Source organism: Maylandia zebra, linkage group LG17 (assembly GCF_041146795.1).
Source record: "Maylandia zebra isolate NMK-2024a linkage group LG17, Mzebra_GT3a, whole genome shotgun sequence".
NCBI lineage: Eukaryota > Metazoa > Chordata > Actinopteri > Cichliformes > Cichlidae > Maylandia > Maylandia zebra.
This window is the reverse complement of record NC_135183.1, coordinates 33,370,197-33,388,002: the sequence shown is the minus strand read 5'-3', so window position 1 is coordinate 33,388,002 and position 17,806 is coordinate 33,370,197. Positions and strand designations below refer to the sequence as shown.

The window sequence follows — 17,806 nt, the reverse complement described above, 5'->3', positions numbered from 1 at the left end:
AGATTGCAGCCCACGCAGATAATTTACCTGATGAAGCCTTGTGTGGGTTGCATCATTTAGGTAATTAGACCCCCATAAACAGCTATTTTCACTGGAAGTGCCCAGGTCTCCTAAACTAGCCTTCATGCACTTTCAAGTAGGTTTTTGCTGGGATTTTACTGTTTATTGTAAAAAATAAATAAATAAATTTTTAAAAATTGCTTTCGCAGCCAAATTATTTAACAAATTTGCAGAGACTTTTCCTTCAAAAGTCTTTCTGGAAAATTTCTACTTTATTAGATTTTGTAACATTTCTTGATTCTTTTACCAACTCACATGCTGTTGAAGAGCTCCCTGTATGTCTCATCGCCTTTGCCTTCAGACATCAGGCTGTCCAGCTTGTCAATCAACTTGGCCTCCACCTGTGAGGAAAAGCATTTAAAGCTCAGAGGCTCGCAGTCTGAACAACACTGACATAACAAAGAAGAACGCAGAGCTTGATCTTAAAGTGTGCAGCATCAAAAAAGTAGACTTAATTATCTGAATGAGAATGCATAATTCTCTTAAACTTGCAGTATTTGCAATGACCAGCAGAGGGTGACTTTGACTCTGACTGAGAAAAATCTGACTGCTTATTGATCACTTGTTTTATTACCTGAATAGACATTTTACTAATGATTTTTGAGTACTAGTTTATACAACGTGATACTTTTAGAGAATTGTTGATAATAAAGCAGGATATGCTTTAGGGAGTACGTTTTGTGAGTGACAAGACACCAATCGATCTCACCCATCTGTCAATTTCTTTACAGTTAAATTGTTAGAATTTACAGTTATGTGAAAAACTAAAGACATGCCATGACCAAGTAGCCTGTAGAACCACCTTTAGCAACAAAACATAAGTAGTTGTTTTCTGTAATGCTCTGTCTCTCACATTCACATGCTTCAGTTCATATATTATACTAATTATTGTGGTTTCTGAAGTTTCAGAAATGTAAATAATATTATTATTTAGCAATGATAAACAAAACCAGCTATAAATGAATGTAAATGTTTTAGAAGGAAATTAAACATCACACACACTGCAATTATTACAAGTTATATTTCCAATTATCCAGTTATATAGATGTGGCTTATTTTTGATTATGACAAGGATGAATTTAGCTTTCATTAACCTTTGCAACTAACAGTTAAAGCCAAGATTAAATAGTTCTGAGTTGGTGAATTGATTTCAGTGAAACAGCAGCATGCAGTACCTGCTTAAAATTGCCACTGCGTCTTTGCTCCCAGTCCATCATGTCGTGGAAAATGGGGATCATGACATTTCTCAGATCAGGTTGAGGCACCAGCGTCACCTCCAGGAACGGCCCAATCATTGCTGGGATGAAGTTCAACTTATGTTCACCTGGAGGAAAGATACAGATCGGCACAGAGGTCAGGCTTTCACTTTATCCCTGCACACAGCATATTCTTTATGTCAGAGACAATTTACCCAACTCTGGAAAGGTGTCTTCCTTCAAAACCTTTGCAATAAATCCTGCTCTAGCAGTTCATGAAGTTCCCAAAAGCCCCAAAACTTTCTGTTTTGATTGTTTTCTGCTACTCCCCCATTCTAATCATTTAAACAAACATTACACCTTTAAAAAATAATGCCTCAGATGTTTTGTTTTCTTTGGCTAACACAGGTCTGAATTCAAAAGGTCAAGTGGATTTCTCTCCTCTGTCCTCCCTTTTAGACAGATTCTAATAAAGTGCACTTCACAAATTCCTTCCAATTTGGCTGAAGTGCTAAAACGAAACAACTTAGAGTGCACAGTTTATTCCATCATTTTCAGCAGAAAGATGTAACGTTATTATTACTATCAAATAAAAAAAGAAAGGGGGGGGGGGGGGGTTCCAAAGTGTACTTGAAAATGAGAAAAACCACACTTGAACAGTACGTTGGAAATTACCATAAAACAAAATTGCATCCATCCATCACAGAGTCAGAACAAAAGCATCCACATAAAGGAGACCAAGGCATCCAGTCGGTTGCCATGGTGACAAATGGTATAAAGAAGAAAAAAGGGTTTTTTGTTTTTTTTAGATCCCATCAGCTCAAGTACAGAGAGTTGTTTGCTTTGTTGCATCACACAGATTCCAAGAGCTCTACTTTTGCACCAGAGGAGCAATAAATATGAATAAATAAAAACAGGATTTAGATAGTTTCAATAGAACCACAGGACTTTAAGAGATCCAGCTATTGCTGAAATGAAATCAAACACTAGCACTTATAAGTACCTGCAAATATGCCATGTACGTCATTAGGTTAAAATCCCTTCACAAATTTCTTTCCAAACATTTAGGTCCTGCATCAGCAAATCTTTTACTTTTTTTTTTTTTTTCTTTCTGCACACTCTCCAGCTTTTTTTGGGCCTCTTTTCCTTTATGAGCACTATGGAGGCTGTAGTGCCATTTATAAATGAGAATTTGGTCCGCATGATGGCCCACGTTGTTACACATCATGCAGATCCATCCATATAATGATCAAGCTGGAATCCAGCAAAGGTGTGAATTGCAAAGCACAATGAGACGGATCCCGTGCATGGAAACATTGAGTAAGTACTCAGTAAGTATCTCTTGTGAATATGCCACATGAAGGACGATGAGCTTAACAACTTTCTCCGTCATGGGTGTAGCCCATGTTGAGGAATAAGATGTGCGCTATGATGGGCCTCTATCACCTTACCTAAATTCTGCCACATGCTGAAGATCTCACAGCCCATCATCACCCTCATGTCTCCATATCTGCATGATAAAAAAAAAACAACGACAAAATGCGGTTAAAAATGTGTGCACATACTGATGGAAGCTGTAGAACAGCATGTTAAGCAGTCATTAGAGTGAGTGTACACTGTGTGTGTCCAGCTGTGTTGAGGTTCTTGACAGACAGGAGGAGCAAGATAGAGCGGCTTGTTGAGTAGGTGTGTGGCTCATTACAGACTGCTCTAACGCATCCAGCAAAGAATACCAAGCATTTGTAAATAATCAGCACTTACTTTTCCAGTATTTTCTTTCTCTTGGAGGGAGAGAAGGATTCAAGTTGAAGACAGGGCTGGTTGATAAATATTACAGACAGGTAGAAATACGAATCCCACACCTGCAATAAAAAAAACATCACTTTGTTAACGTGCACAACCTCCTGACTTTAACCTACAAAAGTGTCTACCTGCATGTGGGTACACAGTAACTTACTATCAGACACAATACTGATAGGACAAACAGCCTCCCAGATCTTCAGATTACATCATTTTCATTAAGCCAATAGCAGCAGCAATCCTACAAAATTCCGCTATTAAAGGAATTCAAACTGAAAAAACAGACCATAGGATAAGCCTATACGCTGATGATGTGTTACTTTACCTTGAGAACTCACATACCTCTCTGCTGAAGATGATCACACTTATAGATTACTTGTCTATATTAGACTATTCCATCAACTAGAGTAAATCAACAGTTTCGCCTCTGAATTGAATCTTTAAGAACATCTCCACCACTGCGCTACAGTCAGGTAACATCAGATGTTTAGGTGTAAAAATTTTCAGACTGAATCACATTCCTCTACTAATGTAGAGGGGATTATCTCACAGAGTGCAATACTTCACCTATATTAATCATGGGGAGAGTTGCAACAATTAAAACGATGGCCTAAAATCAGCCATCAGTCTATTGATTAGTTTAAGACACTAGACTCAAACATCTCAAAATGTTTATGAAAACAACAAACCATCACGAATCAGTTTAAAAACGCTACAAAAGCCAAAATGCACTGGTGGTCTAGAATTACCCTGTTTTTTCTATATGTTTCCAAATGGATCAAATCAAGCCTGTTAGATAGTCCATGACTGTACCTGGTCAAGCACCATATAGAAAAAATACTGAAACCAGATTATGTATTTGATGTTGGTGTAAAGTATATTTATTGTTCTTTTTTCTGTTTTTTAGCTTTCAGCTCACTACTGCACAGTCTGCCTTAAGCATCTAAATAATAGTATTGGGTCGATTTTATATCCATGTCTCAGTTTTTGTGATGTGTGATGAACTTCCATATTATATATGTGTCTGCCTGTGTGTCAGTAGTAAAGTAATGCAGCAAACTTTTTGAAGCTATTTTGACATTCAGACTTCTGAAGCACTGCAGCACTGTTCAGACAACACACACACACACACACACACAAAGCCTGCCAACTTCCCTTACCTTGTAGTCAAACTTGTCATTGAGGAAGTTTTTCCTCAGAGCGTCAGAAAGGTAGAGGACAGTTGTGATGATGACACTAAAAGAACAAAAAGGGACGCAGAAAGCAAGAGGTGGAGAAGATTACTACTGTGTCACCTTGGAGGGGAATCTGTCATTTCCATTCTGCACTGCTAAAGGAAAATGTGAGCAGAGAGGCAAAACCATAAATAGCTAAGGCATAACATTTTTAAGTTACACTTTTCTGTCTGACAAAACCTTTTCATTATGAAACAACTGTTACTTGTTTTTCCTAGATGATATCATCTCTGTGCCACTTGATAGTGACCTCCAGACAATAATATGGATGGATAAGCACTGCATTTACTCTCATATTAAATGAGCACACTACATTCAAATCTCTCCATCTTCTGAAGCTTTTTGTGCGATCAAAATCAAGTGTTAACTGAGAGAACCAAGGTTGAATATTTTAGCAGATGAAAGCACACAAACAGAATAAATGACTAGTTGTGAGTGAGATGCATACTGCATATCTGCATGAGCCTCTGATTTCCTGTCTGTCCTCATTCGTGTCCTCTTCCTGCTTTCCTTGATTTGTTTGCGTGTGTGTTCTTACTTGTTCGTGACCAGTCTCATGACAGTCCAGTCTTTAGGGAACATTTCTGGTCGGATTAGGATCCTGAAGACTGTAAAGATATGAAGGAGGAAATCCTGCAACACAAACACATGCAAAACAACACCAAGGCACATTAAGTTTGTTACTCAGTAAAGAGTTATTGCAGAAGAAAGATTCGGGATGGAGCTTATTTTTGACAACCATTTACTATCCTATTATATATTAGGTATAATTAAAAATATATAAAAGAAATGTTTCTGTTGGCCATTTTAATATTTTCTAGCTATAAGCTACTTCTTGACTTCTCTTTATCTCTGCACGCTCTGTGGGAAAACAAACAACCTAAAACTTCACTGTAGGTCCTTTTTCCATTTGTACCTCCTCAGATAGACTTGGATCGACCGATTTTCCATTAACAAACAAGATGCTCTTATGACTCATCGAGTGACACCACTGACCAGCCAATTGGTGGCATGCAGTCTGACAACATCACATTTTAGAACCTGCATGGATCGCTTTGGAACCCTGGCCGTACAGGTACTATGACCTAATGAAAAACCCTGAAACCTGTGGTGAGCTGTGGCGAGTTGATCCAAGTAGGTACTAATGGAAAAGGGGCTCTTTTCCAGTGTGAACCACATTAAATCTGCTCAGAGTTAGTATGAAGGTAGAACAACTTCCTCTGCATCTGTCCATGGTGCTGAATTGTTAATATCAGCTCTATTTAAGGACACTACACTGTACACAAATATCTGATCCTAACACTTCTCAAGTGTTAAGGCAAATGCAGATCTACTATGTAACTATGTAGTCTGTACATAGGATAGGATGTGCTGTGTTATCAACTGTAATAATATTATACACTCAAAGTCTGAGCCTCTAGAAAGATGCGCTGCACATGTGAAAGCAGTAAATCTGGTTTCATCTGCATGTTTCACTTAGGTTTTACCACCAAACCCAGCATCAGGGTTCACTTAGTAAACTCTTTTGATTACACTTTTTTTGATGCATGTATCAGAAATAGAACTCACAAAAAGCACATTACTTCAGTTAACATTAATTCCCAATAGAGTAAACCCATGAACTTAATATCTTTCTGTCTCTTATTTTTCCTGCTGCCCAATTCTACACAATTTGTAGAAATTGTAGTAATACCATCAACAGGCATTAATTATAATCTTTTACTTTTAGACTTGCAGACAGACAGATATGGATGGAGGGAAAGAGAGAAAGATCGAGTGGTCTTACCCTCAGGTCGTCTTTGCTGCTGAACGCCTGCAGCAGCTTCTGATAGTGCTTGTCACTCATCTGTCGCAGAAGCGCCAACAAACATGCCACAAATTCTCCCTGACAACACAACACATAATGAGAGGGAGAAGATGGAGCTTTAATGTTGTTGCATATTCAGGGAAAACTTTTATTTTTCTGTCCTTTTGGAGAAGAAATGAGTTCAAAAAATAAGATCTATTGTGCTTTGAAAATAATAGTGGAACTAGTAAGAATTGTACTTATGTTAACAGGATTTTTAAGAGTTTCCTTGACCTTCCTTCATCAGACAATGATGATCACATTGTCATCCACCTCACCATTTCCGCCATTCCAGAAACTATGTTTATTAATCTAATTACGCTTCTACATATTGTCAAGTTCTGGCATTTATAGCAGTAAGCTAGCTTACAAACACACACACACACACAGTAAAACACACATACAGTGACATCCTGGAACTGTAGTCTCATGGAGGTTCCAGCAGGCTGGGGCCGGTTGCTAATTTCCAAGATAGTCCTCAGTAAAACTCCCAGCAGGCTTTCCACAATTAGCTCCACTTCCTCAGACACCACAAGCTCCTGAGAGGGAAAAGAAAACACACCCATGTGAGAATGAATCACATATCAAAGTACCACATTACCTTGAGAGAGAGAGTATTAGCATTTAGAATAGAAAGAAAAAAAAAATGTGAATCTTGAACGTAAGAGTCACTAAAATTCAAACAGACTCCATCTGTGCACTTATGTCCTCTTAAAGTTACCTGGCATTGTTCTGCTAGCACAACACTCAACCGGATTCAACAACTGACATCATTCTGCCTCCGAGCCAACGTCTACACCCCTCCCCGCCCTGCCACCGCTACCCTGTAATTCTATTTTCATCAGTTTTAATGAGTCTTGCACCAGAATGTGGACTAATAAGAAGTTTCAGGGCCATGCAGAACATTTTGAGACTATAACTTAAAAAAGAGAGAGGAGAATGGAAACGAATAGGAGAAGGTAGAATACAAAAGACGTAGAGGCAGTTAAAGATGAAAAGAAACTCAAATAGAGCAGTGAATAAACTGGTGTGTGTGTGTGTGTGTGTGTGTGTGTGTGTGTGTGTGTGTGTGTGTGTGTGTGTGTGTGTGTGTGTGTGTGTGTTTCTCTCTAGTCTCTACCCCTGACAAGACAGACAGGTCTTGGAAAGAGTGATAATGAGAAGGAGCCTCACTGGCACATTGACTGCCACTGCTGTCACTTCCCTTTAGATATGGTGCCAGTGGGTGCTCATGTGTGCACGCATTTGTGTATGTGTTTTTCTGGCTGCCTCTTCCACTAGCTGCCTCCTTTGCAGGGACCGGTAAAAGCCCGGCAACCTGAGCAGGTACACACAGACAGGCAAATCACACAAATACACATACACAGCTCAAAGTGACTGCCGCTTTGACAGTGTCCATTGCTAAATTGATGGCTCTCATTACTGGACTGCACTGCTGCCAGTGTCCCAGTTACCAAGACTAATTGACCATATACACGCAACAAAGCAATCTGCTATTGCAGTGTACTGGCAACGATACTGGTGTAGGACTGATTCCTGTGGTGTTGACTTTCTTTAATTATTTTGGGAGATATAATGGGAGGGATACTGTCATGCAGATTCTTGAAAATATCAGGAATTGATTGCAACTGCACAAGTTTCTATGAAGCGATTACACCATATTATTTATGATTTCAAAAAGTTATTATTCTATGACTTGGAGGAGCCAGGGATATTTGCTAACACTTTATAATAAGACATGCAACTGAGGCTGTAATTCCCGAGTGATTAAATGGTGTTATTTATTGAAGTTACAATGTCTTTAAATTTACCTACAAGTACTTAACGGTGTATGCACTAGAATAAGGGGGTGACAAGTCAGATTTTTACAGGAAACAAAGAACTTGGTATACTGCAAGAACATTTCGGTAGTCTGTAAGTCATTTTAAGTAACACATAACTTCAGGTATTTTACACGAGAGGAAATAAAAGTTATACCGCAAGTAATTTCAAGCACTGTATAAATAGTCGTCATTATTATGTAACTTCTTCATAATTTTCATGGAAAAGCACAGGTCTGCAAATTTTGATGGTCTTTTATTTTTTCTTGTTTGTCTTCAAAATTACCATGAAATTGTTATTATTTGTAGGTAAATATAATTTCATTGTAATTTCAAGTAATTAAAGTTCCATTTAATTTCCATTGAATCAGCACTTAGTTGTAGGAATTACGCCTTTAGTTGTACACCACATGTTAAAGCGTAACCAGATCTTTATGCAACAGCACAATGATTTGATGAATGACTGCAATGACTTAAAAAATTCTTGTTCAAAGTCAGGTGAGAAGAATACTGTTGTGCGTCTTTGAGTCGTGATGCAATCCATCAAAAGCAACAAACTGGCAGATAGTCAAAGGAGCTTGCAAAGAAAAGCGTCTGGACTTCTTTAAGTTGCTTGAAGACGTTTCACCTCTCATCCGAGAAGCTTCTTCAGTTCTAAAGTCAAATGGTGGAGAGTCCCAGATATAAACCTAGTGGGAGTTTCCCCCCACAGAGGGACAAAAGGACCCCCTGATGATCCTCTAATCGCCTGAGCCAAAGTGTGAAACTGGGTGTGGGTCCCAATCAGCCAGAGTTTCGGATGAGTTCATTGTGAAACCTGGCCCCACCTTATCATGCGAATTCCTGAGATCAGATGGCCCAGGATGTGAGTGGGCGTTAAGGCGTCTGGGAAGGGATCTCAAAACTGGATTATAGATGGCAGAGAGTTGGTGTCGTAAACCACCGCCTCTGTTCAAAGATGGTCGCTCACAGTGGACATAGATGGCTTCTTTCACTCCTCTTTCAAACCATCTGTCCTCTCTGTCCAAAATGTGAACATTGGCATCCTCGAAAGAGTGTCCTTTATCCTTAAGATGCAGATGGACTGCTGAGTCTTGTCCTGTGGAGGTGGCTCTTCTATGTTGTGCCATGCGCTTGTGAAGTGGCTGTTTGGTTTCTCCAATGTAGAGGTCTGGGCATTCCTCGCTGCACTGCACAGCATACACCACATTGTTAAGTCTGCGTTTTGTCTTTCAGGTGAACTGGCAGATATCACCTTTAAGTTCCTCCCCCTGAGCTCATGGGATCTCCTTCATTCTAAGAGAAAGGCAACCTTTCATCTTGAATTTAAATTTGAGAAAGAGGATGAAGTCACAAGGATCCCAATGTGGCAAACGGTGCCATCATTAGGCTCGGAAGGAGCGATCTTACACCGAAAGCCACTGTTCGATCTCTGAGTTTAATTGGACGTTTGCTCTCTGCATTACTGAAGTCTACTGAAATAGTGGGATGCAGACAGGTGCAAATGGCCAGTGGGACCTCCAGCATCCAGGGATGTAAGTGCAAGGAGTTGACTGGCCAAATTTAAAAAAACTAAAAGCAAAGGCTCTAGTCAGGCCAGGCCAGGGATTTCTTTCTGGCACTAACATTTAATAAAAACCTGAAACTGTTTTTTATTAATCAATAAAACAAAAAGAAAGAAATTCTAAAGACAGCTATAAGCTTTTAAGAGATTAAACAAATTTGGGTTTTGAGCTTGAAATATGCTTTAGATGGATTTCATTACCTGAGCTTTTTAGTCTAAGCTCAGTTAACCAGCTGTCTCAGTTTCCTCATCAGTAAGAAAGCCAGTGTATTTCCCAAAACACTGCAGTGTTTCTTTAAGGAAGCAGGGGGGCCTGACTAATGGCTCTCAGTTATGAGTGTAATACTCACCGCAGTGCCATTTTCCTCCTTCTTGATTAGAGAAAGCATGCTGGAGAGGATCTGGGCACACATGACCAGGTCTCTCTGCTCCTGCATGTGGGCCTGTAGCACTCGAAGCACCACCGGCAACAGGATGCATCGTGAATCTACAGCACAAACACATCAAAGACTTAATGAAGTAGAAATAACAGAACGGGAACAACTAAGAAAATTTTCTACACTCATTTCTCCGCGGGGCCATAATGTCTTGCTCTGCTTTCATGCTCAGTTGAAACATTATTGACTGGAACTAATGAAAATCTTGTATGACATTCATATGATTTGCATGAGGGATGTTTTTTCCCTGCTACATGCAGCCTTTGGGAGCGTGTTGCAAATAAAAAATTGACACAGTAATTTGCTTCAGTGTAAACCCTTTATTAAGAACAGTTTAATAACTTGGAATTTGGCTCACTGCAGGGTAACAATTAGCTAAGGTGTGTTCTCAAATGGGACTGCAGAGCTAAAGAGTTGTGATCATGTTCCAAATGCTGTGAATAAATGCTTTTTGTCCTACTAGTATTTACCTGGGTTTATGTAAAGCTGGCTTTCCACAGTCTTGGCAATGCACTGCAGTTTGACGGCCTCCAGGGGGCAGTCAGGATGGACGGTGGTAGGCAGGCTGCCCAGAGTCTCCCTGACGAAACCGGCCACCTCGCGCACAGTGAAGATCTTCAACAGCTCGCCGTAAATTGCCGGAAATGTTCGGAGGAACACGGCCTGCGCATAAAGAGGGAATGTTCAATAACAGGTGCAGGTGCAACAGGTGGAGCTCATTCTTGTTTAAATGCTTTCTCCAGGCATGGAATCACTGTGCTGAAAACCATGATGAGAGTGTTCCTATAGATGTATATGCAGTAAATATTTTACCATACATCTTTCACTAACTTTAATGATGTAAGTAGCATAATAAAGAAGCTACATCCTAATGACACTGTGAAGATGCCCTGCAGCTCAGCTCAACCGATAAGAACTGACTCAAGAAGAAGCGACTGTACTGCTGCATACTCTTCTTAATATTCATACTATGTTTCTAGACAGCTGTTTTATTTAGTAAACAGAGGTAAATATTTACTATTCTGCCCTGAATCACTGGCCCCACTTGGATTTAGTCAGAACTCTGGCAGGCACGGATTACGTGGATTAAGCTGAAGGACAGCTAGGATTGCTGCCCATCACTTGTTTGTAGCTGGCTGTCAGATTCTCCTTCTTCCTGTCAGGTTTTGTCAGTTTCTCATTGAATAGTTGAGAAAAAAAGGACTAAATATCTCCCTTTGAGTCTCTCTTTTTGTAACACTAACGTTCTTCTTCTCTGGGACATTCTGGCAGAAGACAAATGCTGTTTTGTTTTCCAGCAACTGTCAAAGATGTTTTCTTTGAAGAAAAGATGTTTCATCCATTTAAATAAGGCAACAGGGGCCGTAACTGCCCAACTGAAGTAGCTTTTCTGAGTAATCACAGTGTGTTTACTAATTTTAGAATGCAGCATATCTAATTTTTGCATTAAATAAGCATAATTATATCAAAAAATATGTTCAAATCATGTTTTGTTTTTTTGCATTTTTACTTAACAGTATAAAATCTAAAACAGGAGTGACAGTTAAATACCAAATTGCCAATCTCAAGTTGTTCTGCACATGATAAATTCCATATGTGCAGGAAACAGTTTGCCTATCTGTATATGGGTTTGCTGCTTATGTTTTTGAGTGTGTATGTATTTGTGTATGCTGGCGTGTGTGTGCTAGATGTTACAGATTAAGTGGGATTAGTATTAGCCCGACCTGCATTCTCCCACTGCTATTGTTGTGTTGAGAATACAGATCAGAAGTCAGTGGGGGACTAAAACAGAGGTTTTCAGACAGAGCATGGACAGAGCGCAGCTGGAATAGTTCAAGTTGCAACAGCAATCTGATTCTTGAAGATTAAAAGTGAGGTTTTTGCAAAAATGTGTAGTTCATTATGGCTTCTAAAAGAAAAGACATGTTTAGATTTTGTGTGGGTGAGGTGAACACTAAAAAATATAGGAAAATATGAGAAATTTAACTGGATTATCCCAGATAAAGAAGACATAAGATCAGATGGACACCACAGCACCAACATATGTACCACAGGAAAAAAAAACAGTTTTTTTCCCCACAAAAAAACAAAAAACAAAAGAGTGCACAAATACACCACTGCACAAGCATCTGTTTCTGGTGTGTAATTAGGATTATCTTTGGGGTCTTTAGCTTGTTTTGTTTTGGTCTTCTTTGAAATCAGTGAAGGCAGCTGCCCTGCTGTGCAGACCTCCCACTGATTAAGGAAAACCTGCCACAGAAATCCCTGTTCTGCCTCCAAACCCTCTGGCAGCATGAAATTCAATTACAGCCAATTTCTCACCTTTCACAACTGCATCAACAGGAGCCCCTGAGAAAGAAAACATCAAGTGGCGCACATTTTCACATTCAGATTCACACAATCAGGCGCATGTATGACAAAGCTGCAAAGATCTTAAGATACGCTCATGCCTGTCACTGATTTTTCACACAAGCCCATACACACCTGTGTCTGTGCGACGGGCGTGGTGCCTTTGTTCTCCTGCGAGAGGAAGAAGCGGATGGACATGAACAACTCGTGAATGCAGACTCTGAACTCTTCCTCATTCTGGCCTCCTGTAGCGAGCGAAAAGAGCCGACGGGACTGGATGATGTACTTAAAAATGTACTCGCTGGCCTGAGAGGAAAGAGGAAAAAAGGAAAAAAGAATTTGTCTTCTGCCGCCTGATGGAAAAAAGCACAAAAGTTCCTTCCAGGGAAAGTTGTCAGATAATAGAGAATTCGTACATTTTGTCCTGATGAATTTCATCCAATCTCTTATTATTTTATTTATCTCAAAGTCAAAAGTACCAGACTATTCAAGCAATTCTGATAATGAATTCATCATTTTGAGTTTTTGAGTCAAGCATGAAGAAATAAATTGAAACAAAACAAATAAGTCACTCTGGCATTGTGATCTCAAGGGCCACTTGAGGCTGTCCAGTACTCACAGATGTTAATGTGAGGGTGCCCAATTTAAAAACAGTAGTAGACAGATTTACAGTCAGGGTGGAGATTTATGCTTCAGTGGGAGATGTACACCATAACCACAAACCCCTCTGAAACCAAATACCATAACTTACGGTGTAAGCTAGCGTGAACCTCCTTAGATATAACCGATGCAATAAAGTAATGTGGCTAACTGCGCATCGCATCGAACAATCGCCTACTTATTAAAAGCAATAATAATGATAGCATCAATATAGGGCTCACATATGTCAACAAATTCATGGAGGGAGATCACTAAAGCTACTGGAATACAAAAAGAACTTTGGATGCCAATTTGTTCTTTCAAGGAACGTAGGAGCAAATTTCCACACACCTCAGCAGTTTAAATTGTATCTTTTGTATTGTATCCAACTGTAACTGTAAGGGCTTAAAGCTCTGGACAATTAATAGAGCGGCTGCTTTGAATAACAAGTTGGTGCCTTTAGCCATCTGCTCGGAGATCCCCTCAATTAATGTAAGTCACTGAACTGGATCTCTCCGACTGTATGTCCCGTGGAAGAGGTTTAATGCAATTACCTGACAAATAACATGGCTGCTTATTTAATTGTACCAACATACTGTCAAAGACGCCCATGCTCCAGTTTCTAAAGTGAGTAAAAGTTTTATTTTATTTATAAGTTGACTTACATGGCAGCAGGTATCTGTGTCTCTCTGATAGCATAAATCATGCTAGCAGTTACATGATTTATTTTTCCAAATTAGGTCATTTGTGGGTACAAAACAACAAACAACAACACTGAGTAAAATGCCCATCTTGAAGCTTCAAAAGCAATAGCTGACATTGATGTGACTACCAACGCCTTTAATATACAGTCTATGGCAAAGTCTTGAAATACATGAATTTAAATAAATAAAACAATTTTATTCATGATAACCTTTAATTTTATTTTTATTGAGCTCATTTATAATATAGCAGTTTTTTGACAGTGGTCCGCTTTGCTTTTTATTAAAAAAGGAATGTGCCTAAAGATAAGCACATCGACATGTTAGATACGCAATTAAACCCGTCTAAAGAGATTCTCTTGTCTGCTTCTACGTGGAAAAGCCTGCAAGCACATCTGCACTGTACCGCTTATTCATTATTTACTGCACTACAGATTACCATTTCACTTCTGGTGCAGAATCTATTCTGTGAATGTTAAACGAGGAGCCACAGTTTGGGTGCCGCAATGTGCTCCACTGACAGTGTGTCTGCATGAGTCATTAGAAAAATGTGATGAGGATTCCCAACACTAGAGGCACTGTGCTTCTGCTCATTAAAATTGCATGCAGTGTAATAGACACAGGTGGGGGATAACAAATGGTAGAAGAACGTATGAATTAGCAGGAGTGGCAGTGGATGGTGTCATTGTGTGCATGGGTGTATTTGTGTATCGATAAAGGCAGCTGCATTTACAGTTTGAAATACTGGCCTGGCTGTCTTTGTGCGTGCCTCACCTTGAGCACCTGCTGTATGTGATCCTGATGCTCTGCATCAACAATGCGGTCCACGTACCACTTCAGCACTTTGATCAGGTCCCTGGAGGAGAGACACACACACACACACACACACACACACACACACACACACACACCGTACAACTAGTTACCACTAGCTGCATTGCTTCTCTCACTGGATTTGGCAAATATAGATGAGACAGTGTTATGTTTTAAAATGTAACAGTCTATCGTCCATTATTTAAATGAACTCTGGTCACATTAATTCATCAATACAATACTACAGCCATGTGTAATAATCATGAAACTGCGGGCTGACAAGAGTAATAAAAGCTCCTAGCCACCCACCCACTTGTAATCTGTTTCAGTTTTTTTTACTGCTGCTTTAAACGGTCGAACTTTGAAATTAAACTCTTCAACTCAAGAGATCATCTTCATCCAGCGGTGCGCTTCTGACACATATGGCATTGAGTACTTATGAGAGTACTCTTTAAGTATCTTTGTTTCCTGTTTAGAACTTCTAGAAATGTGGCAGCGGTGTGTGTGCTTACAAAAGAAAGTTTAACAAAAATATCAGAAGACAGAAATGGGTACAGACTGAAAGAAACAACTGGTGAGGTGAGAACAGCAGGTGTGTGATGGAGGAGAAATGAAATCCAGGGAGACAAAAGTGAGCACAATTTTCTAATTCACTTTTCATCCACCAGGGGGCACCATAAGCATTTCATCCAATCTTCTATCAAAGCACATGACTGAGCAAAGCTGCCTCTCAGCATTGACGTAGGTTGGACTCTCTTGTCCAGCCTACCTCTTGTGATATCTTATTAGAATACAATGTGTGGTTCTGTGATGTAGCCTTGAAAATCTGCAGCATTTGTTACAAGTGAATGCTAAAACATCACATACCTGTAGGACAAAGCTCCAGCAAAGTGGCTTTCGATGTAGGTGTCCATGACTGGTTTAAAGTGCTGGAATTTGCTGTCCTGGAGAAGGTTGATGATATGGACCTAGAGTAAACAGAGAAGACAACTTAAAAAAAAAAATCATGTTGGCATATCGCTTAAAAAACATCTAAAGAATTCTGTGTATTTTAATAAAGTTTTATCTAAGATGCATGAATGTAAAATTGTGCCTTTCATATGAGGCTACGAGATTAAAAAGAAGCGTATTTACATGCTGCACACAAATCTCTAGAAATATTTTTAAAAACCCATCACTTCATGTCTGCAGCTTGTTGTATGATCTGAGCTTGTCCAGCCACAGAGCACAAGTCCATTCGTCCAACCTGTTTGATTGATCTCGAGCAACATAAAGAAAACCTGATGGCTACAGCGGCCCACTAGACCTTTTCATCACTGATAACGCCAAAGTGAGAGGAGAAAGTGTGCTTGTGTGTCAGTGTGAAACTGATTTGGAGAGAGAGAGACATGAGGAGACAGAGACAGAAAGAAAGAGAGAAAGAGAGAAAGAGATCGATCTCCGGGCTCACACTATCAGCTCAGTGCAGCATGACCAGGTTGAGATTGCTTCAGCGAGCTCTGAAGCGTTACATCACTAGATCTTTCTCTTGGAGTTTGTGTATCTGCTCTTACTGTTGACTCAAACACTATCAGATGGCTCCTGATGTGAAGAAAAACTGAGAATGCGCACACACAAAAAAGAATCTGCGACACGACTGAGCCATTTGGACAACTGACTTACCAGTGAATCAAACACCTTAAGTCCATATCTCTGGGAGCTTTCATCCAAAATCCCGAAGAGGGTGTCCAAGGTGTCCTGGAGAAACTGTTAGAGAAGTACAAAACAGGCTTTCATTTCCTCAACCTGAACTTTAAATACATTTTGATTGAAATAAAACAGTGACACTTCATTCTTAACAGTGAGCTTTACTGTACAATATAAAGCGCCTTGAGGTGACTGTTGTTGTGATTTGGCACTTTTATATAAATAAAATTGAATTGAATTGAACAAGGCAAGAAAAGGCAGGGCCAAATCATGGACGAGAGTCTGTCTGCTGGCCTACTTTGACAATCTCCGAGCCATCGATCTCCTTCAGCTTTGATAAGCTGTCGTTGATCCTCTCAGGGTGGGCTCGCCACTTCAACAGGTCCAGCATATCACCTGAAGGAAGACAACAAGGAGGGGTAAGATGCAAAAAGACACATGACTTACAAACAGTGACAAGATCAAGATGATCAAGATCAAGATCAAAAAAAAAAAACAACAACAACAACACAGGATTATGAGGATTATGAGAGCTGCGTGCATCTCACATCACAAAGCATCATCAGGCCCTTCAATTATAGCCCCAAAGCCCCCAACGTATCCAAACAAATGATGACATTTTCAAGTGCAGCAGGATGAGGGAGATAAAAAGTCATTTTCCTGTGCAGGATTCCCCAGACATACGCATGAATAAAACATAAGCTTCAAGAAGAAAGTCTTTTAGCTGTCTCTGTTGAACCTGAAATGTCTTTTTGCAATTTTAGACTCAAAATTCTGTTTGTGTTGTTACATTACTGATTTTGGTTGTCTTAAAATGCATCTCAAAAGATAAATAAACAAAGAGCGTTGCAACTGAATTATGCTTGTAACTTTAAAGTTTCTATTCAAACACTGCCTTAGTCTTCTAGCCATGCTGAAATCCCAAACCCAAAAGCATAAGGACTTATTAGTTCATTAGTGAGTTTTGCAGATCAGAAGCCGTTCCTACCACCTTGCATATTCACTGGTTTGTTCGCGCACTAGGGAGGGGAACATCAGTTCAACACTTGCACAGAACCCATCTCTTTGACTTCCCTTAACATATGGCATTTCTACATTGTCTTCAGCCTCTTTTGAAGCCCTGATTGCATTCTTTGTAACACTCGCTGATCTATAGAAGTACACAGAACCAGCTAGTGAAGTGCTGCACAACTAAACTCCCAATTAAAATCTGTAAAAGTGTGGCGGCCAAAAACAGTTCAGCAGGCAAGCAACCCAAATGTCGATGCCTGAGTCTTGTTTACCGTTCTGCGTGAGCTTGGTGGAGCAGAGGAAGCTGGTGATCCAGAAAGATTCCTTGGTTCCTTTCAGCGTCTGATTGTTAGACGGCAGGTTGGGCTTGGAGAACGGCTGCTTCAGGTAGCGTGAACAGTCAGCCAAGCTGGTGTTCTCCTCGCACTGCAAGGAAACCAAGCAAAAAAAATAAAGCACAACTTTTTTGAGCTGCCACTGGCATATGTTTTGGACAAGAGCAGAAGAATGCAACACTGAGGGTTCAAATGCCAGTTTGAACCCTCAGTGTGTCCGATTAAAAACAGAGAACGAGGGGAGATACAGGAAAAGGTGGATGATTTTTCTAATTACTTTTCAAAAAGATAATATTTGGGCATACCACATCAAA

General features: G+C 39.8%; 1 protein-coding gene across 4 annotated transcripts in view; it reads right to left on the bottom strand.

The window, feature by feature from the left end:
- The window catches only part of dock4b (dedicator of cytokinesis 4b), a 142,482-nt gene that overhangs the window by 41,560 nt on the left and 83,116 nt on the right, over positions 1-17,806 (bottom strand). For all 4 annotated transcript variants that reach the window (XM_014409623.4, XM_014409626.4, XM_014409624.4 and 1 more), the window contains exons 17-32: positions 17,430-17,583; positions 16,445-16,542; positions 16,123-16,206; positions 15,328-15,428; positions 14,422-14,503; positions 12,443-12,613; positions 10,429-10,621; positions 9,872-10,008; positions 6,542-6,676; positions 6,078-6,176; positions 4,830-4,924; positions 4,217-4,292; positions 3,018-3,118; positions 2,708-2,766; positions 1,236-1,384; positions 316-401 (exon numbers count right to left, since the gene is read on the bottom strand). In XM_014409623.4, coding sequence (XP_014265109.2) covers positions 316-401; positions 1,236-1,384; positions 2,708-2,766; positions 3,018-3,118; positions 4,217-4,292; positions 4,830-4,924; positions 6,078-6,176; positions 6,542-6,676; positions 9,872-10,008; positions 10,429-10,621; positions 12,443-12,613; positions 14,422-14,503; positions 15,328-15,428; positions 16,123-16,206; positions 16,445-16,542; positions 17,430-17,583 — 1,820 coding nt within the window. The remainder of the gene's footprint in view (positions 1-315; positions 402-1,235; positions 1,385-2,707; positions 2,767-3,017; positions 3,119-4,216; positions 4,293-4,829; positions 4,925-6,077; positions 6,177-6,541; positions 6,677-9,871; positions 10,009-10,428; positions 10,622-12,442; positions 12,614-14,421; positions 14,504-15,327; positions 15,429-16,122; positions 16,207-16,444; positions 16,543-17,429; positions 17,584-17,806) is intronic.